This window comes from Cupressus sempervirens, chromosome 1, assembly GCF_028749045.1.
Source record: "Cupressus sempervirens isolate cs-2001-9-10 chromosome 1, ASM2874904v1, whole genome shotgun sequence".
NCBI classification, from domain to species: Eukaryota; Viridiplantae; Streptophyta; class Pinopsida; order Cupressales; family Cupressaceae; genus Cupressus; species Cupressus sempervirens.
The window spans coordinates 761,149,332-761,171,961 of record NC_143118.1 but is presented as its reverse complement, the minus strand read 5'-3'; the positions used below and the strand labels follow the sequence as shown (position 1 = coordinate 761,171,961).

At 35.1% G+C, this 22,630-nt stretch overlaps 1 protein-coding gene across 1 annotated transcript; it reads left to right on the top strand.

The window, feature by feature from the left end:
• Positions 1 to 4,661: 4,661 nt before the first annotated feature.
• Positions 4,662 to 6,739, top strand: LOC149580126 (protein PHLOEM PROTEIN 2-LIKE A10-like). The gene has a single exon (XM_089789548.1). It carries the CDS (start codon positions 4,968 to 4,970, stop codon positions 6,180 to 6,182), a length of 1,215 nt encoding a protein of 404 aa, XP_089645674.1. The 5' UTR covers positions 4,662 to 4,967; the 3' UTR covers positions 6,183 to 6,739.
• Positions 6,740 to 22,630: the final 15,891 nt, after the last annotated feature.

Genomic DNA, 22,630 nt, shown 5'->3' with positions numbered 1-22,630 from the left:
CATTTTGTTCATTGGTAAGTGTTTCAATATTATTCACTATGGTTTTTAATGTGGATAACATGGGAGCCAATGTGGGTATATTGTTATGTGGTTCGCAAAACCCTCAGCTCGGCAAGATTTTCAATTATCAAATCTTCAATTTGAGGAGGGTTTTGAGGGGGTAGGGGATCATTTAGTGGACATTTTTGAGGGGGTACTAGATCGTTTGGTGGAGGGTTACGAGGAACATTGCTTCCTAGCTCAGTATCATCATTTGGGTCAGCCATACCAATTAATTTGTAAAACATAATTTCTATTTAAAACAACCTAAATTTCAACAATTTCTATTAAAAAAAACCTATTTTTTAACAAATTATATTTAAAATAACTAATTTATAATAATATTCATTCAAATCATAAAAAATACAAAAAAAAACTTACCTTTATCCAATCTGATTCCCAAATTAAGCACAACAATAAAACTCAAAAAAATACAATGCAAAATAGCTCTCAGGTTTTTTTTTGAAATCTATGTCACAGGTTTCAAGTATCCAATTTCATATCAGATACCCGATATCATATCAAGTATCCGATATGAAATCAGATACTCGATTACAAATTGGATACTCGATTACAGATCGGATACCCAATGATAGATCGGATACCCAAAAAGACTTGGCCCAAACTTTTTAGCCTTGGTATCAAGATAGGTGGAAAAAAGTTATAGAAAATTTTGAAATGCTCTTAGAAGTTTTCAAACTCCACTTTTTTCACATTGCCACTTTGTGGAACACCATGATTTCGCACATAGTTGGATGGTATAAAGTGATTTTTTATGGGGCAAAAAAAGAGAATCCATACCCTTCAAGGGTAGGGGGATTTTTTTGGGATTGGGAAGATAAGGTAGTGGCGTTTGTAGAAAAATGGATAGAGGATGAGACTAACAATTTGGATAAGGAGAAGGCAACCTTGATGGAAGTAACTCTGGAAAAATCATTGGAGTTTATAATATGCATCTTGAAGGGGACTCTTTAATCATAATGTAGACAATTACAAGGATTACATCTAATGTGTGGCATCTAAAAAACTACATTTGGTTAATCAATAAAAGGATTGGAAGACTTCGATAATTTTAAATTAAGTCATATTCAAAGGTAAGGTAATTAGAAGGAAAAAGTGGGTAGTATTATAGAAATTGGAGAATGTGAAATGGAGGATTATAGAGGTCTAGAAAAATACTTTTTTGACATTATTTTATATTAAGGATAGTTTATGAATACATTGTATCTTTAAATAGTAATGCAACCATCAAGATAAAGCAAAAAATTATCCCAATGAACTATATCAATATACTGCTAGAAGCCTATAGATCAATCCAAAAAAAAAATTATAGATTATCATCAAATCAAATCATAAACATGTAAGAAAAAGAAGATAGTGCCACTATCAATCCAAGGAGCCCACAAATGTTGTTGCTTGTTTTGGCTTGATTTGTTTCAAAATTACCCGATGGAGAATCAATATCTCGATCAGCCACATGGTCCCAATTTGGTGTGTCTAGTTTCTTAGGTTCATCATTATTTTCTTCAATATTCTCCTCCATAATCTAGCTCTATTGTAATACCTATTCCAATTTTTTTTCTCTTCTTGGTTGAACATCCCTTTTTATACATGAAATAAGTGAGTTGATCTTATATCTAATTTGTATAGGAATATGAACTCCTTGTTGTGCCAGGATCATGAATATTTCTCTATGAATTTCAATTAAAAATAAAACCTATTTCATTATAATAAAAGTTATGAGTTTATCATTAAACTAAGTAAGTAATAACCTTTTGTGTTGAAAACCATCTTCATTTCTTTTCTACCATAAGAACCAATGTAATTCACAAAACAAATTAGACAAAAAATCATTAAGTTATTCATCAAAGCATTCCAAAAATATGGCTAACACTTTGAATCAAGACAAACCAAGGAAGGTATTCCAAGTCATAGGCTAACCAAAGAAGATAGAGAAAACATAGGATACATAAGCACACTTAAAGAATATGTAACATACGAACTCTTTGACATTGCAAATTGAGAAACAAACAATGCATATCCCCAAGGAAGAAATGACATCCCTAATAGAAACCATTTTTTAATAACAATAAAAATCTAAGGCAAATTATCTTAGGCTCACAATGACTCTTCCAGAATCTATCCAAAACAAAAGACCACTTAGAATCGAACTAGTGACAACCCCAAGATGAATTAATCTAAGCAATAATATGAGCCTCATGTTGTATATATATACATATAACTTTATGTATGAAAAAGGAGTGTTGTCTTCCCATTTCACTTGTTCCACAAATTTCTAAGAAGAGAGAATCTTTTGGGGAAGAAGGGGCCAACCATCTTTTTGATGAGAAAGTATATTTTCTCATGGGATGAGGGGATGCCAAAATTATTCCTCAAGTCCTCCCAAATAGAATTTATTTTGATTCATGATATCCTCAACAAGATTAATTCCCAATGCATACCAAGCCTTTACATAGTAGCATTGTGTAAGGACAAGTGGTTGATTGTTCAACATACTTCTCCACCAAATAGATATATCCAAAATAACATAGGATGGGGATTGTCCCATTGCCTCCTTACAAACTAGAAGAATTTTAACCTTGGACCAAGATTTCCAAATAGAAGAAAATATAGGAGAGCCAAAGACTCTCATCTCAAACTCCCCAAATACTTTATCATCAAAACCAATAGCCTTCCATTATTTTCCCTTTTTAGGATTAGACAAACAAATATTATTTCTGATTAAAATCTTCCACCACTCACTAGCATGTAGAGCTTTATAGATCCATTTAGAATACACACCATTCAATGAGATTTAAGTATCTCAAGCCCAGTCCTCCCGTATGTTTGGGGACACAACACCAATCCCATGAGATAGTATGCCTCTTCTAATTACCTTATCCATGTGACTATAAAAAGTCTCTAAGAATATTTTCCAGCCTATTTTCATAGCAAGTACATAAAAAAATCAAGAATTGTTTATATCTATTTGTCAAGTGATGGTCCCTTTAATACTTATCCATGAGGCTCAAACAAACCTACTAAAACCCCAAATATCTTTAAATTGTTGAACCTTTTTTTAAGTAAATGATGAACATGTTTTGGAAATATAATATCCAAAGGATGATTATGAAAATATGTTTGTCCAACCATACTAAAGATGAATCAAAACTAAAATTATGTCGCAATGAATATTCATCCCATTTTAGAAATTTACAACCTCTTTGTCAAGCTCCCCATAAAACTACAGAGGAAATAACCTTTTTTTTTTTTTTTTTAAAGTAGATATTAGCACTTCATCTAACCAATTAACAACTCACCACTTCTTCTTACCTAAAGCTTCCATGATTCAATGACAAACTAAACTTTTCCATGGTTCACATCTCTTCTAGTAACTCTATTTTTTGTTTTTTCAACAAGACAAAGTCCTTGGGTTCTAAGATCTGTAAGTCCAAAACCACCTTTCTATCTTGGTTGAATGCAATGAGACCAAGAAAAAGACAATACACTCAACAATACCATCCCACTCGGACCATAACATTTTTTAATTATCTTGTTAAGCTCTTCATAGCCTTGTTTGGATGTCATTCAACAAGAAGAGTAATGCACATGAGCAGCAATGACGCTCTTGTTAGCAACTTGAATCTTGCTTGATAAGGATATTGTTACCTTAATTAAACAACTTATTTATTGGTCTATCTAAAAACTACTAGGTACATTTCATAAAGCAAGACCCCCAAACATAAAGGAATTCCAAGATATCTAGTTATCTCCCCTTGTTTGATTTGCCTTGATTTTTTTAATAAATATATTGAAGGATAGAACCAAAGTGACACATTAGAAATTCAATGTTGTAATGAACCAGTTGAGAACTAGAAATAGAACAATAATTCAAGATGTCTATTGTATTATTTAATTCTTCTTTAGAATTTTGTAAGAACAATATATTAGCATCAACATTATGAAAATTAATAACCACCTAGTTTCAAAGAACAAAAATAACTTCAACACACTTCATCTATTAGCTTTTTAGAGAAGATATCTTGAGGCATCAATTTAAGCACATATAAAAAGGAAGATAAAAGACAACCCTATCATATAGAGCATTATAACTCAAAGACAATATAATATTGATAATAAGGAGGGCATTCAGATCTTTGAACAATAACATTTCAACACAATTATGAATTTTTAATCTAAAGTACTGCCATTATGCCATTTTTATCAAGTAACCAAATTATATATTTCAAATCTCTCACACACAGTTATATTCTGCGAAAGAACTAAAACTTGTAATGATATCCATTGTTGTTGCCTTCAAAATTTCTGATTTCTATTGTATCGAATGTTTGAATCAACATTTCCATCACATTCTGTAATCCATGTGAAAAACAACAATCAAAATGCTGAGAAAGATGAATCTTTCAACACAGGTCATACTAGAAATTTGAAAGCAACTCCAATGAATAGTAGAGAACTAACATTCTTAATATCTTACTGGTCTTTGTAAGGTTAAATTTAAAAACATTCCACAAAATATTATTGCAACTCTTCCTACCCATAAAAGTTATCCTAATTGGGCATCTTTTGAGGATGAGGATATGGCCTCGAAGATGAAATCCTATCTTTCATCCCAATTTTTATATTAGTTTTGGTTTGGAAAAGACGCATTTAGATTGCATGGCAGAGCCCACATGTCTGCACATGAAAGAGGCATGGGGATATGGACAATTAACTAATTCGAACAGAATCAACGTGGATATGGACCCTTTGAAGATCATTTCTTTTGTTTTCTCCCACGATCCATTTAGGACAACAAATTGTGTTTATCCATTCAAAAACTTGTTCCACACTGTACGTGTATATATATAGATTTTCGCTGAAACATCATTCTAGCTCCTGATGCAACAAGATATACAGAAATTATCATGGAATTGCAGAGAATAGTCTACCGTCTGAATCACAAACGTAAAATTTTCCTGCTGGGTATCGCTGCAATCGCAGGTGGCAGCTATGGATTTTACAGACTGTACAAATCCCCAGCGATTGACAAAAGAAATTACAGATTGTTGTCTTTTCTTAGCTCCTTCATAAGGATCACAGAAGTGGCATCTGCGTCTACAGAAACAGTGGGGTTTCTGTTGAATGAGATGGAAAATTTCGTGTCATCTGGTGAAGTACCGACAAGTTTAAAACAGCTCAACAAGATCACTCAGTGCAGTGAATTTAATCAAACCCTAACGGGGGTTTCATCTGCCATGGCTGCAGGCATTTTCGAGGGTTTCAATGCAGCAAACCCTAAAAGCGATGTTGCGGAGAAGGCAGTTGACAAGCTTTTAACGGCGAGTGGAACAGGTTTTGTTTCTGTTGTTGTCGGAAGTTTCGCCAAAAATTTGGTTTTATCATTGTTTGAAAACTTGCAAACCCTGCAAACTTTTGAATCAAATTTTAGGCCGTCAGGGTTCGTTGATGCGACGCTAAGTAATGGTAAATTCAGGGGTTTCGTTGCTGAATGTGTCGAGGGCTTTGTGGGCACTGCTGTGGAAGTCTATCTGGACAAAACTATGGACATTAATCTGTCCGATGAGATTTTTTCTGCTCTTTCAAACCCTAAGCACGGGTCTCAAATGAAGGATCTTTTTATAGGCGTCTTCAATGGAGCCGCTGAGACATTTGTTAAGACTTTCCTTGGTGTTTTGACAAATGGATTTGCGCCATCTGAGGATAGGAATGCCAAAGATATTGCTGAAATTGAAACCCTGGTTAGAGAAAACAAGGTTTGCATATCATCAGATTCTGTTAGTTTTCTAGAACAAACAAGATCTGATGAGTCGATCTCAAATTCTGGTTGGATTGAAAAGGTTTCCTATTCACTCTCAGTACCAAGCAATAGGAAATTGTTAGTGGAAGTTAGCGGCAGAATAGTATTAGAGGCCATGAGATCTTTCTTTGAGTTTTTGCTTTGTAAAGTTTTTGAATTCCTTACCAAAACACTGCCCGCTGCCTTCCATGATCTGTTAATAAGGCTTCTTCAGATTCTGAACTTTGTGAGTTCTAAATCTATGGCTTTAGCCTCAGTCTGTTTGGCCATCTTCTGGCATGCCCTGAGCGGAGCGAGAATTTTGGAGGTTGTTCCATGGTAAATAATTTTTAGAGGGAAAAAAGGGCTTCTCGAAAGATCTAGCATGACACTTCAAGTTTTTATGTTGGGCTGTGGAAGAAAACAAAAGCGAAATCTCCTTTCATAGTACAGTCTACATGGCTTAAGTTAGCTTAAGCATGTGATCACATAGGCAAAACCCAAAAGAGCAGCCATTCCGGGCTTCTCTTTTTGGCTTTTTCTTGCCTTGCCTTCATTCATTCCAGTTTCTCTATTTTTCTTCATAAATGTCACGATTTAGCAATGAAGAATATGTGTGTAATTTGTATTAAAAGACCCAAGGATTATTTTGTAGCATTATTTTTGTGTCTGTTTGTGGTCCAAGAACCTGTGGATCCAGGTCCTTCAATGTATGTGGATTGGGGCTGTCAAATGCTTTTTATTCAGAAAGCCCAGGATAATCTGAATGTACTCCGTTTCTATGTTTCTAGTATAATAATCTGAATCCGAGTCGCTCGTTGTATTGTATTGGTCAGGGTTGCCAAGTGCAAATTCTTTGTAACTTCGGAAATAGAATGGCAATTTTGCCTTTATTCTTAATTTCTTATACATCATTTTCAATTTTCTAAGTTTTGATCTTATTTTCTGAGAGGTGCAGTAGGTTTAAACTTAAGATTTGATCATTGGAATAACAAATAAATGCAATCATTGAATCCTGGTTTTCAAATATAACATGAACACGATGACAAGAAGTTCGATCTACAATGTATGATACTTGAGTCCGTGTCCATATATTTTGTTAAATGAAGTGATTTCAGATTTTTTTTATTTCTAAAAAATTGAGACCCCATTATTTCCCGCTGTTTAAAGTCTGCTGAGAGTTATGATAAAATTCATGTATCTTTCAGTGGAAAGTTTGGAATCTTAAAATGAATACTTTTACCTCCTCTCCTCTTCTTTACCTGATATATATAATATTATCTTGTTTGCCATTCTCATTGACTGTTTATAAATGAATTTTCTTGTCCCTGTACTTGTCGGTTTGATACTTACTGTACTTCCAAACATCCCAGTGGCTTTCTATATCTATTATTCTGAATTATCATACCATTGATGATATTCTTCCACAGTCCATGGATTATTAAATTTTTTAATAGAAAACTCGGTTGATTTTTACATTCGACATTTTAGTCACACCCCTCATGCTTATCAGGAAGAGCATAACCATATTACTTGTAATTTGCTGTTTGAATCTTTATTTGGCCTTGACATGATATCATGATCAAGGAATATCATGTTTGAGTTTGAATACATGGTACTATCATACTACTGGGGAGATTAGATTGATTATTCTACTTGATGCAACTAGGTAACCCTTAGTTTGCTTTAGTGATTATTGTTTCTGACTTGTGATTCGTGCCAGCAGTGTGGTTTGACAACATAAAATGATTAAAACTAAGTTTCTTACGCTTTACCTATACCCAGGTAAGCCTTAGCATGCATTTAGGATCATTATATCTTGCTGGTAATTGGTGGAAGTGTTAAGGTGACAACAGGAAATGGCTAAAACTATGAAGTGATTGAAGCAATTGCAACGATTTATTGAAGTTTTCCTTAATCTTGTAGCATGCACGATTGGAAATTTTGTAGCAGAAAGGGAAGCAAACGATAAGGTGTTTCAATGATATATGTCATGGAGCGTTTTTCGGTTTATACACAATCTTTTCTAGATGTTACTGTTGAATACTTGGACAGAGTCTCAAGAGTACGATGAATGGTCATGTTGATTTTGTTTTGAATTTGTTTTTTCTTCCTAGTCAATGTTCTGAACATATCCATCTCAACAACTTATTTTAATCAATCAAATATGCAACCACTCAATGGAGGTTGATTTTGATAGCAAATGTATGATCAAACGATGCAACCATTCAATGGAGGTCGATTTTGATAGGAAATGTATGATCAAACGAATGAAAGATATTAATAACGTCCATGAGGGCAAAACAGGTCTATGGGACCTCTAAGAAATAGCACACCCAGAAAGATTTATAATTACAAACATGTTTGGACATCAATTTTGTGCATGAAAAACGGTCGTGTAATTTTGTTTTGTAAAATCTTTGAGATGTGATGTGATGTTATCACCTTTATTGTAACTGTGTTTGATGGATTGTCGTGCAATGAGAAGTTTTACTTTTTGGGCTCTATTCTGACAATTTTTTTTGGGTCTGAAAATTTGAAAACTTTTACTATTTTTGGTCTGAAGCAGCTATTGTTGCAGTCGTTGGAGTGGAGAACAAAACTTTAGAAAAAGCTCCCAAGTTTTACTGGTCTGTGCCTTACAGACAGATGATGAATATCATGTTTTAAAAAGGCTGTATTTTTGGTAGAATCCTTCGCGGCATTGCTGCACTTTATGTTCTAGGATATAGTGGGAATCTTTTAGTAGAAACCTGCAAGCTTTTATATAAACAACCAAACAAAACTTCCTCGATTACAAAGTCGTTACCAGTTTCAATCCTTGAATATGGAAAACAAAGCCTACCTTATTTTCTCATTCAGCATGGTGAATCTTAGTCTCAACTTGTGCTTGAGGTAAGAGTCTTTTGATTTTTTTTCCAAAATCTCCAGGCCATTTTCTGGATGATCTTGTTTAGTGCATCTGTAAATTTGGGTCACCTTTAAACATCACACACTAAAAATATCAAAAATATCTCACACTAATGGAAAAATTAAGCTTCGAAAAATAAGTCAGTTTTGATAACGTAGTAGTAGTTTAGAATGAAATCTTGACCAATAAGTAGATAACAAAGAAGGGATTTATCATTCTTCGAAAGACTAGATTTGTCATGGAAGCATTTCGTGCTTACCTGAAGATCAAGTAATACATTATGATGTCCACCAGATCATCAGTTTTAAATGAGAGTTCTATATTAAAAATGTAGAGATTAAAATTTGATTTAACTTTTGTTAAAAAGATCATCAGTTTTAAATGAGTTGTATATATTAAAAATGTAGAAATTAAAATGTGATTAACTTTTGTTGGAAAGATTTTTTTTTTATGTACATCTTTAAAACTCACCCTTGATATCACTACACGTTCCATCGACTACAACCTTATGTATCCCTGCAAATTCATAGAAATATATCCATCTCTCTATTGGAATTGTATTCATTTCAGTTGTAACCTCTATGTATAGTCAATTAAAGGTGTCCATTCTTTAGGTTCAACATTGGGCTTCTCGACTTATAGAATTGAGAGTATCTGGTCCGTTTGGCTGCGGGAATATAAAAATGGGAATAGGAATAGTTAGTCTCGAATAGAAAATGGGGTTACGTATTTTTATTCTTGTTTGGTTCACCCAATATTTGATGCGGAATTCATAGACTTGAAAATTTATGTTTTCTAAAATTAAAAAAATTGACAGGAATACGTATTCCAATACCTATTCCAATTCCACCTATTTAGGTGGAATAACAAATACTCATTGAAATACATATTCCAATTTTATTCCTATTCCAATTCCAATTTGGTGCATCCAAACAGGGAATTCAAAATTTTAAGAATATACATATGCCTATTCCACTTGTATTCTCATTGCCACACAGACTTAGGACAATCAATAACCTTTACGGTCTATTTTCATTTCATGTTACTTTCTAACATTTTGTTGCAAAATATTATCTGGTTTCTTTTCTTTTAAAATTTGCGTGAGAAATTGATTAATAACAATTCTATCTAACATATTCTTTGTGGTTAATAGCAATTCTATCTAAAATATTCTTTGTGGTTAGATATAAAATAAAAAGATAATTTAAAATTAATAATTAGATGATTCAAAATGATGATAGTACAAACATCAATCATAAGAAGCTCAATCTTTAGATATATATTTTTTGATTTTTTTATACAAAATATTGTGTGTAATGCCCCACTTGGAGATCCTTGGAAACAAGGATAAATATAAGCCAAGATATTTTTTTTTTTTTAAAAGTATGAATGCACACGGCATACAGCATACAAGAATCACAATGATCGCAACGGAAGACTAACCAAACATCTTGACATCAACGGATCTCCAAATGTTGTTACTGACCAAAATGACTGACAATGAAAGACACATAACTGAATTTGAATCAAAACATTCCGAATCCAAAATGTGACACCAAAGGATTGAAGAGAACTTAAGAGGGTACCCTAAACACTTCTCAAAAAGTTCGGGCCTTACTGAAAAGTGCCCACTATTCGCCCGAACAGGTTTTTGCAAATACCATGCGATACTTTAAAGCAGCACTAGGCGATACTTTCCAATATTGTGCGACATTTCCCAAGAAGGGGTGTGACACTTTCAGGGATAGGGTGACACTTGTCTCAAGGGCGTGCAATACTTTACAAGTATCGTATGATACTTCTTTAATGGGGGTGCAATACTAAAGTATTGCACGACATTACTCAAAGAGGCGTGCGGCACAATCACGGAACGCACGACAGAATCCTAATGGGCGTGTGACGAAAAATTGTATAGCTCCATGCTGACACATGGTCGCCCAGGTTAAGCAAGAAAAACTCCCAAGGACGAAAATCAAGTTAAACTAAGTTCAGAACCTCCACACTGGGGAGTACTGGATCCACAATTCGAAGCGTGAACACTTGAACACACTATTGAAAGATGTAAACTACATCTAACCATCTAAACAAGCAGTGAAGGGAAAGTACAAAAGGAAACATTGCAGTGTACTAAAGCAACATCACAATAACAAAAATAACATCGCAATGCATAGTACAACCAAACTAAGTACACAGTTCCTCCCAACCATAATAGGATCATAAGACCATCGTGGGCCCTAACCATCCCCTGCGTGTAACATCCCAAGCTATCGAACAGATCGTTGGTACTATCATAAGAGGGACATCACTACTAAAACATGCTACAACATAAGCATAAGAAAATCTAACATGCTAAACGCAAGCATAAGATAATCCTACAAAATATATAACATCATCTATCATATGTTAATCATCGTAATAAGGAAATGCATCAATAACTAACATCATCTAAACATGATATATAAGCATCCCAATGAAAGCATAAATCATAGGAAGGCATACTCCCAAACCCGAAGTACTAAGTGAAAACATCTAGGAACAGTCACACTAGGACAAGACACCATCTCTGCACACTGGTCCCTAGCAGTGGTATAGGTAGCTATGCTTCCCAACCATATGGCACCCGTAGCTCCACTCCTGCCATGTTGATGGAGATAATTATCCAACCACAAACACACACAAGCAAAGGTCCATGGCTAACACACACGTCAGACAATATGATGACTCAAACCAAGACATAGACAATGTATAACTACATGTCCTGGTCAGACACTCAATGGGCTACTAAGTAGGGGTTGACAACATGGAGAGTTGCTTGGCATCAACAAGCCCAAGCTAGCATTGGCAGCTGCTCTCGACAACAGAAGGTGCACAGTCCAATTTTAATTATCTTAAATATTTATTACCTCCCAATATTTTCATTTAGTTATCACTTAATTAAAACTTCCTTCGCAAACCGTCTAGGCACAATGATCAACAGGCTGTGAGGTAGAAGCACCCTCTATATGCTACCCTACCCTACCCATGCTAATCCAATGATGAGTGCTTGTAGGCATGCAAATTCCCAAGCCAACCCCAATGATCTTACTTCTGGAAGTACCATGGAATATCAAGACTAGCAAGTCACTCAACAAATGTACGTACATGTACTCGTGTGTGGCGCACCACCATCATGAATATCATAACACAAGGACTGGATGAGAAAACAATGCAAGAAGTCACTCAAACGAAAACATACTCGGGAGGATGGATGTGACACGCATCCCAATGCAACATAAAAGTGCAATAGTGGTCTGGCTGGCATCCAAACAGATTGTCTAGGTCCACAACCCACATTGTGCCAAGAAAACTTGAGCAAATAGGGCAGCACGTAAAATAAACTGGAAACCTTTGAAATTAAAACCCATTTGGTCTATGGGTACAAAACCCCCAAAAATACAATAATATTTGGGTTTGGACACCGTATGCAAAAACAACCAGCATAATGGTGCGAAACCCTAAAGTCCCATCCTAAAAATAGGGAAAATGTTCATACTCGACCAACTAGGTAGAACCAACAAAGAAAAATGAAAAGGAACACTAGTTCTCAACCTCCAGACAAACAACTACCAAAAAAAGAACCTGAAATGGAACTTAAACAAGAAAATAGGAAAGTCCTACTTGATAGCAAAAGGGGCAAAAACTAAAACCCGCACAATAAAATAAAATGCTCGTCGAAGCTGTCAGAAATTACGACAAAGCAAGGTCTACTCGAGCCAGATCCAACAAGACTGACCTCATGAAGATCCCACGCTCACAGCTTTCAGAACGAACAAAAAACCAATCCTTCAAGAAGAGGATTTTAGAAAAGCTCTCAAATTTCTATTTTCAAAAAGCAAGAAGTGAATAATAAAATCCCTTTTTCAATACTTATTCACTTTTCAAGTGAATAGTCAATTAGGGCAATAGCCAGTTAGACTAGCTAGACTCTAAATCAACCCAAATGAAAATAGGTTATTCCTCGTAATAGGGATTCACCTAAGACACAACTGCCAAAAATTAAATTCGAGAAGATTTAAAGCCTAAAAATTCAAAATCATATAAATCACTAAACAACTTTCATGACAATGTGAACCTCTAAATGCATAGACACGCTCAATGGTCTAATCACATAATGCAGATGAGTTCAGATTTGCTAATCACTGAAAGATTTTAATTTAAACAATTAAAATAAGGATATGTCGACCATATAGGGATGACATTGGTAAAATATGAATAGCTGCATCATTAACTCCATGTGCCACTACCAGGGATATAATTCTTGCACACTAAAACACACGATTAAGTGCAATTGCATAATAATATCATAGTTGGAGCAATAATGCTTTAAATACCTAATTGATCCATTTACATCACTCATGTTCGCATAATGCATAAAGAGACAAGAATGACATAAATCACCATAGCATAAAATCCATCATATAACATAATCAAAAAGTATGTCCAAATACCAGATAATGAGATAACCTCATAGATATGTCATCTCAAAATGGCATCAACATGCAAATATGATAAACTGAATAACATAGTAGTGAAGCATCTATGGTATTGAATCAAGGTATAACATTTGATCCTCATGTCATCTCAAAGTACACAAAATAAGAGTATCAAGTATTTCTCGTATCAAAATAGACAAGGTACAGACTGCAAACATGAGAGGCTCACTACATTGTGATTTTTAAGATAGATGATTGTTTTAATTTGTGCGATTTATGGTGGAAAGTTAAATTGTAAGAAAGACAACTCTAGTCACTTAAAGTATTTTGTATACAAAATTATGTAAGCGAAATAGTATATTAATGATTAGAAGTGGCCATCAAGTGAGAGGCATTCAATTTTATTCTAGAAAACATATGGACAAGGCTTGGAGAATTTGCATTATTATTGTAATTGAAGAATTACAAAGCCCTTATTGACATAATTCATTTGTAATGTGCACAAAGTTGGAATTAGCTAATAATATTGAGACATTGGCTTACAACAAAAATATCTCCTAAATCACAATAATTTCAATGTCAACAACAACTTCTTATAACAATGGTTTGCACTCAACAACCTTCACTTAAATACAATGAACTTCTATTTCTTTGACACCAACACCTTATGTTCTCACTTTAAAGGTTTTCCTTACATTTATCTAACAAATCTTCAAGTACCCATTACAATGACCAAAAACATGTTTCTTTGCTTGACACTTTTCCTTAAATATAAACCACCCTAGTGGAATTGACAAGAACAATTTGATTAATATTCCTAGGGAAGACATTGTATACATATTTTTCTTTTATACTAACAATCATACTAAAATGCCCAATATTGAAATTTATTGTCACCTTATTTAGTCCCTCATTGCTTTACATTGCTCCATCTAGATCCTTAAAACACCACTAGTCATTCTAAGGTCACACAACTAACAATGGCTAGTATCATTTGTGAACTGTTTGTGTCATGTTATATTACAAAAGACCTCACACAATGTTGATTTCATAGTATAGATACTTCAAATCATACTCATTTGGTCTTAATGCAAGCAAGTAATGGGTCATGTTCCAACAAAGAGAATTTAAAGAATACAAAAATTGACAATACTAAAAAGAAATCCTGACAAAGATCTACAATAACACAAAATTTTAAAACCTTAGTATGTTGTCTATACTATGCTTCTATGTATATCCTATAGTAGATTCTACAAGAAGAATTCTAAACCCAGTCTTTTTTTTCACAATATCGACTCGCAGCTTCTTCTTTTTTTAAAAAAAAAATCTTGTAAAAGTTATAGACTAGCCATTGTCGATGTTCAAAATTATACATCGAGTTAAAGAGAAATCTATAAATGCACCAAGATATGAAACCCATCTCATTCTAGTCATTACAAACAATTCTAATCCATATTTTTCTTCCCATTATTAACAAAATTTATAACTACTTAAACATATTCAGCTAGGCAATGACAAACTAGAAACCAACCACAAACAATTTTATAATGTTCCCAGTTTTGAAAGAATATGAGGTTTCTCTAACAATGACCATAAAAATTAATAGTGAAATTATTCAATCGTCTTGTTATTTCTATCATTTCAAAAGTGAAACAATGACAATGAACAATTTGCACAACAAGCTATGCTGGAGATATTCTTTAATAAGGTTTTAATTTTGAAAATTCAAAGACACAACTTTCTACAATAAAATAAAATAACTAAAGATAATGTATAATAACACCAAAAAAATATTTAAAAATTGCACCATTGCTTCTCATAAATGCAATGCATGTTATAGGTAGGTATTGTTGTAATAATAGGATCACTAAGAGGGTGGTGGGTTAGTAATTTATATAAACAAGAATATTTTTAATCCGTTAACTTTTTTTAACTTGGTATACTTAATATTTGCATCAGATCACTAGATAGAATCAACAACATCAGATAAGATGAGAAAGAGAGCCAAAAATAAAAGTATTACATCATGGCACAAGGTGTATAGTGGAAAAGCCGTAAATGTTTTAAAAAAAACACTATAAACATATCTTTTATTAGGCATTATTGGTAATATTCAGAGCACCAACCCCTTTTACATACTTAGGAGAACCCACTCCAAGGAGCACCAAACTCTAACTAATGTAGAAGCACCCACTTCTAGGAGCTCTAGACACTTACGAGATACAAGTAATGATGTTTAATCAGAGGGTTTCTTTGTTTCCATATGATGCACTTGATATAAATCATTCAATAATATATCTTCTCAATAATGATAAACATGACATCAACACAATGAAATCAATATTAAAACTTGTCCTCTCACCTATATGAATCAATAATAAACCTACCAATACATCTTCTCAAAAAAATACACCTACATAAACAACCCACTATACCTCTACATCAAACATTTCATTCACCATTGCATACTTAATATTTCCCTCCTAAACATCATCTGTAATACTAATGTGTTTCAACCAAGTTTTCAAACTCAAAGAAATATTTTGCATCCTCAAACAAACCTACAATCATAACCCACATCAAACTTTCTCTCTATAATCCCATGATATACTATTTTTTGTATCGATCAATTGGCTCCTCAACTTCCACAGTCACATTGCACCTTCTCTATCCTGAAGTTGGATAATTTCAACTATCCTGAACTAAAATGACAACAACCCAATTATCTCTTTTATACATTATGTCTTATTTATTGATTCTTCTCATTCTTCCCATTATATGTATTATGATTTAAACCACAACTATATTTCATTCAACTTTTGTTTTTAAATACATTTATTTGTCACCGACCTATTTATTTTCTTGTCACCCAAATTCTCTTTTGCCTTCACTCTCTATTTCACTATCAAAGCATGGGCAAGGCTTGACTTTCTTGCAAAATGACAATGTCATCATAATTTTGCAACTTTTCCTTTTAAGATACTTTCAGCTTTACAATATGGAAAAAAAGTATTTTCTCTTTGACGAACTCTTCACATCAATACATGGATAATATTCTAACCAATTTTCATAGACTTACCTTCTATTTCTTTTAACATTAAACTCAAGTCTATAATGCTTCTTCCTAGAAAAATGAGGATAACATTTGTAGGACCCACCTTGAGTTGCAGTTTTGCTAACTTAGTTTTAGGAGATTATACCGATCTTATGAAATAGAGATGACTTTTAAAACTTTATTCAAATATCTTATGGGCCCCAGCATCAAATTTTAATTTTACCAAATGATTTTTATAAGGATATAGCAACATTATATCAAGTGCTATTCTCCCATGACTTTGGATTATGATCACCAATTATGTTTATTTTGTTGCTAGAGTGATAGGAATTGAACTTCACTACAAACCATTTAGTGAAACATGTATCTGTTAAATAGAATAGATAAGATAACATAAGATAAGATAATTTATTAATGTCCAACAAGAGACCACAAATGGGTCTATGGGATTGAGAATACAAACAGGAGCCAGAGGGCAGCCAGACCACCAAACGGTGTTAAAGTACAAAAAAAATGGAAATAAGCAGAACAAGAGGTAAAGAAAAAAGAATAACAACAAAAAGGGGGTGACAAAACCACAAAACTAGTGGTTCATAACCATGGAAAAGTAGATCAAAACATAAGGATAGCTAGTTGTGTGGAAAGAAATCTGAGCCCGATGTTAGGTAGAGGAGGTACACTACTGGTGGTGGTGCAAGTGATCTTTGTGTGGTCTCCTCAATCTAGTGAGAGTATCAATGGATAGGCATTGAGGCCACTTGGTTCCTATAGGAGAGGTAACCAAAGTGAAAAACAAAGTGATAAGTAGATGAAGAGATGCAGACTTAGGGCCAGAGAGTTCCCGAAGGGTTAAATCTTGAAGACAGAAACCCTCTTGTAGAAAAAAGAGCAAGGCATTGCTGGTCATCATACTTGAAAAAGGAGGACAAGGACTTTCACTCTCTAAATAAGCAATAGAACATCCCTCTAATCTCATATTATATGGGAAAATAGAGTACAAAGTGTATCTTGTTCTCGACCGCATCCATGTCACAGTACTAACAAATCCTCTCAACTCTGTTGGTTTGATGATCTGTATGAATATAGAACCAGTGAGAACCCACTCTAAAAGATCCCATATGGATACGTAGGGCATGTGTCCATCATCAAGAAGAGTAGTAGGGATGAACAATGATACCATCCTGATTGTCAATAAAGTTCTCTGCATAGAAGACCATACAATAACGGATACCCCCCGACAGGTTGACCCAAGTCACTTGAATATACCTCATGTAGATGTCTATCCTTGGAATCACGTTCAACTCTTACCCAAAGGGAAGGAGATAAGTGGGAGTGTCCAACAAATACTAAAAAGGGGGAAGGTGATAAATATCAATACCAATAGTGCTAAGGAGCCTAGAAACTTGAGCATACCAGCAATGAGCACGACTAGTCAAATCTGAGGTAGTAATCGAAGCTGAGGAACAGTAGGCTAGGTAAGAATAACGGTATCTGCCATCAACAAAGTTTGAAAAACCCCTAAGTCTATGAAATAACCAAACTAGACCAAATATCATGTAGAGTCTGAAGGGATAGGCATCAAACTCAACCAAAATAATATTGGTAGGGGTAGTCAACTGACAACGGATGAGGCATTGTAGAAGGAGATTTTGAACTCTCTCCATCAAGGCCCAGCAAATGATCAAGAGGGAGGCCCCCCAGATAGATGAACCATAAAGGATAGTAGGTCTAACCAAGGATTCTAAGATAGACATCTTAAATGTAGTATCCTAGAAATGATGGCTAAAGCACTATTGCTCAAGCAAGGCAAGTGAACCCAGCCCCTTGTTTACTCGCGGCATCATGGATGGTCTCAAACCAAACTATGGTCTTGAAAACAATATGCCCAAATAGGTGTAGTTGGAGGTCCTCTCAACCTCAGTCCCACTGAAAAAGAATCGACAATCAAAGGTTTTTGAGCTATCGAAAACCATAACTTAGGTCTTACCCAAATTGACCACCAACTGCCGAGAATCAACAAAGGAGGCCAAAGCATCCAAAATATGTTGTAATCCATCAAGAGAGGAGGACTAGAGAACCATTTCATCTGCAAAGAGAAGGATGGACACCCGAACCCCATAAAGATAACACCCATCCTCAAGATTCGAAGCACATCTCAAGAAAATCTCAAGCTCATCAATTTAGATGTTGAAAAGTGTAGTGGAAAGAGGGTAGCCCTACTTAACACTGATAGAACTCTGAATGAATTTAGATAAGCCTTGTGGATTCCTAAGGTGTCCAACAACACTCTTGTAAAGTTTCATGATGACAATGAGAAGAATCTAGAAAACCCCAATATCTTTGAGTCGCCAAAATAATGCTGCTTGGGGGACTGAATCAAAAGCTCTGCGAAAGTCCACAATGCAGTAGTAGACTTTCGTAGAGTGGTGTCAAGCCTCCTCAATAATGGCCCCAAGGGTGAGAATTTGGTTGGAAGTCTAAAAAAATTCTCTAAAACTAGCCTGACCTCTAGCCCTGCAACCCAAACTGTCCAAATATCTCATGAGAGTGATATGCAACACTATGGCATAGAGTTTGGCAAAGGTATGCCTAATCATAATAGTCATGTAGTTACCCAGATTAGATGTTAGTCTAGCCTTATCAATTGGGTGGATAATATGGTGAGACCAAGAAGGCAGGAAATTAGTGTAAACCACTCTATTGAAAAGAACACAAAGAGATGACCTATGGACCAAGATCCCCATCTTGAAGAGCTTCGCCTGGAATCCTTCCTCATCAATAGCCTTACTACAATTCATTGTTCTAACAGCCTAAGAAATGGAAGAGATGGTAAAGATGTGGCAGTGGAGGGGGGAGTGACACAAAGAGGGGGTTGGTTAGGGATGTCATAAAGGGTGATGATGTGGGAAAGGAGGAAGCCAAAATCAAGGTCCATGGGAAGAGTGAGGGGGTGAGGAAAGAGCATGCACCAAAAGTGTTTCGGGGAGACCCAAAGGGAGGAGTTGAGAGACTTGAACTACTCAAGGTAGAAGAGATGCTTCTTCCAGTGAAGAAAACTATGGTAAGAGAGCCCGACCAGGGGAAAGGAGGGATATAGAGTAGTGTGTGTGGAATAGAGAAAGTGATGGAAAGACTTGCAATTATCATCAAACCATTGATCTTGAGGACATGAACTGGGGCAAGAGGGAAGAGAAGCAAGAGTGATAAAGGAGTGAGGGAGAGAGAGGGTGGCTAACTCACAGATCATCATGGAGATAAGGTTAAACATGCTAGAGGCACACAACATCTTGGTGAGGGAAGCAGTCAGAAGGAGGTGTCAAAGGTGTGTGAGGAAGAGGTTAGGATCAACATCGGTGAAGGAGAAGGTGGTGTGAGTGGGTGAGGGTAGAGCCAAAGGGTAGAGGGGGTGGAGTTGTGGGTGTACAGTGGGAGAGGAAATTGGGTTGAGTAGAGAGGCATGGAGGGTGAAACAAAGGAGGGAGTGGTCTACCAACAGAAGGTGGAAAACAAAGAAGTGACTAACAAGGGGGATGAAGGAGGTACAAACAAGGACAAAGTCAACAACACTAGCCCCACCACAATGAGGCTAGCAGGTGAATTGACCTGAGTTAGGGAAGCAAGAGAGCCCATTAAGAACCAGAAGAGAGGAAAATTCATAGAGTTGAAGAAGGTGTCGGCCATATAGTGTTAGTGGGCCCTCAATTTCCTCAGATGAATGTTGTAGATTAAGATTATGTTTGTCAAACTCGAAAGTGCACATAGAGTCTGTCCACCGATCATGAAAAGGGGCCTGATGATCCCTAGTGTGAGCATTGAAGTCCCCTAAAATGATTAAGTTCCCTAGGGAAGAAAACATATCAATCTAGTCATGGATCACCATAAGGGCCCCCCTTGGGATCATGGACCACATAAGGAGAGGTAGCTGAAGAGAAATAAAAAACCACAATGAAAAGATCTCTAATAGGCATGCCTCTAATATGGACCCACATGAACCTGGCGAGGTTGTCAGAATGCATAACAATCATTTTACTGACAATGTAGTCATGGATGAGGTAGGTGACACCACTAGATCCCCTAACACCTCTAGAAACCCTAACCTCATTACAATAAGTAGATAACCAGTGGAATCTAGGAATCCCAGGAAGAGGGCGAGTATGACTCTCATGATTCTCTGTAACAAGAATAATATCCACATAACCAATGAAATCGATAAAATGACCAGGAAGAGACCAAAGAGTACCATTACCATTCCAATAGTGGACAATCAAGGAGTCCCTACACTCTTTCCTTTCCTGCACCTGCCATCATCATTTAGTCTTCGGGGCTGACCCAAAAACCCAACTAGGAGGAAGATTGTTTTTGATAACTACCTTAAGGTTATGGATAACTGCCCATTTACCCTCCATGTGGTCTGTTGCAACTAGTGTTTGGGTGTGTTTGAGTTTAGTAACATGAGAAAAAATTGTTCTCTTCATTACAATCTCTCTATTAACATCTCTTGTAAATCTTCTCATGTCAATATACTCTAATAATCAATATTCTACAAAACATATCACCTTTAGTATAAATCACCAATTATCATGATCATACCAATAAACTTCACCTTTGAAAATGTATGATCTAATTGGCACCAACAAACATCTAAACTTAGCTCGATAATCATGCATATGACAAATTATATCTGAAATATTCATAGCACACTTTAAGGCATCAATGAAAAACTTGTCAAAGGTAACAAACTCCCCCTTTGGAACTGATGTTAAGAATTTCTTATTTATCCCCCTTTTGACAATACATGACAAAGGGATAAATAGACCAACTACTTACCCCCCTGCAAACATGTTTCCTATCACATGTATGTCGTATGATGTACTATATACTCATGCATGTATACTACACATGCTTCATAAATTCAGCAAACTAACTTCAAAAGTTTTGCTTTAGATATTTGTAACCAATATAACCTCTTTTTCTTATATACACATGTTTCCCTCATACCACTTCTCCTTCTGACTTTACAATGATGAATTTTTTGTCATGTTTTGATCTTATCCATGACCAATCATTTTTTGATCTTATCCATGTTTCCTATCACATGTATGTCGTATGACATACTATATACTCATGAATGTATACTACACATGCTTCATAAATTCAGCAAACTAACTTCAAAAGTTTTTCTTTAGATATTTGTAACCAATATAACCTCTTTTTCTCCTATGCACATGTTTCCATCCTACCACTTTTCCTTCTAACTTTACAATGATGAATTATTTGTCGTGTTTTGATCTTATCCATGACCAATAGTACAATGGATAAGATCAAAACATGAAAAATAATATTTAATTGTAAAGTTAGAAGGAGAAGTGGTATGAAGGAAACATGTGCTTAGGGGAAAAAGAGTTTATTGGTGCAGGAACACCTAGCCATCATATAACTACAAGATATCATAGTTTAAATTTTAATGATTTATGTTCATTCTTATATGTTTCGATTTCATTTCATGTAATGGAATCCAATTGAAAAGAAAAGTTGTAATAAAAATTTAATGTTGTCTACATTGTCATAGTTAAGGTCCCAATCAGTTTAATATGTCAAAAGTTGTAAAATAACTCTTGAAAGGGTAATAACAATGTAAAAGGTTATTAAATGGTGATTTGGATACATCCTAAATGTTTATGCAAAATCATGACATCACATTTTCAAAAATACGAAAATTTGTCAAGAAGACGAACAAGTATGTAAATCATACAATGATGATAGGAGATAATAGGGATAATTTGTTCAAAAGAGATTTTGATAGATTTAGGGACATAATGAGGAAAAGGGAAAGGATACACTTTACCCTAGTAGAAGAATATAAAAAATATGTATGTCTCCTAGCTTGGACAAAAACTTGCATGAAACAAAATGTGAAACCCAAAACTCAATGGCTCATAGCATTCCAATATGAATTGATAGAGAAAGAGGCAAGGAATGCAATAGAATAGATATTGTCAATACCTATTGATAGCAAGCTACCATATCATGGTACGAACACAATGAGAAGAAGCACAATAGATATAATAGAAAATGACATGGAATAACATGAAAGAAGCTAAGAAGGCAAGAAAGAGGAAGAAGACAACTAGAACCAAGGTGGTAAGCCCCAAGAGGAAAAGAAGCAAAGAAAAGAATATTGACTCAGGAAGGGAGCCAACCTCATCAAAACTAGAGTCTAGTGAGGAAGATGAGAGTGAGAAGAGGAAACCTAAAGGGATATATAGGGAGAAACCAACACCTGTAAAGAGAAGAAGAAACCCATCTATAGGTGAATTGGTGGAGACACATCCAAAGACCAAAATGAACACATA

What these genes read in the sequence shown, in the direction of transcription:
- LOC149580126 (XM_089789548.1), top strand. Translation starts at nt 4,968, where the DNA reads ATGGAATTGCAGAGAATAGTCTACCGTCTGAATCACAAACGTAAAATT.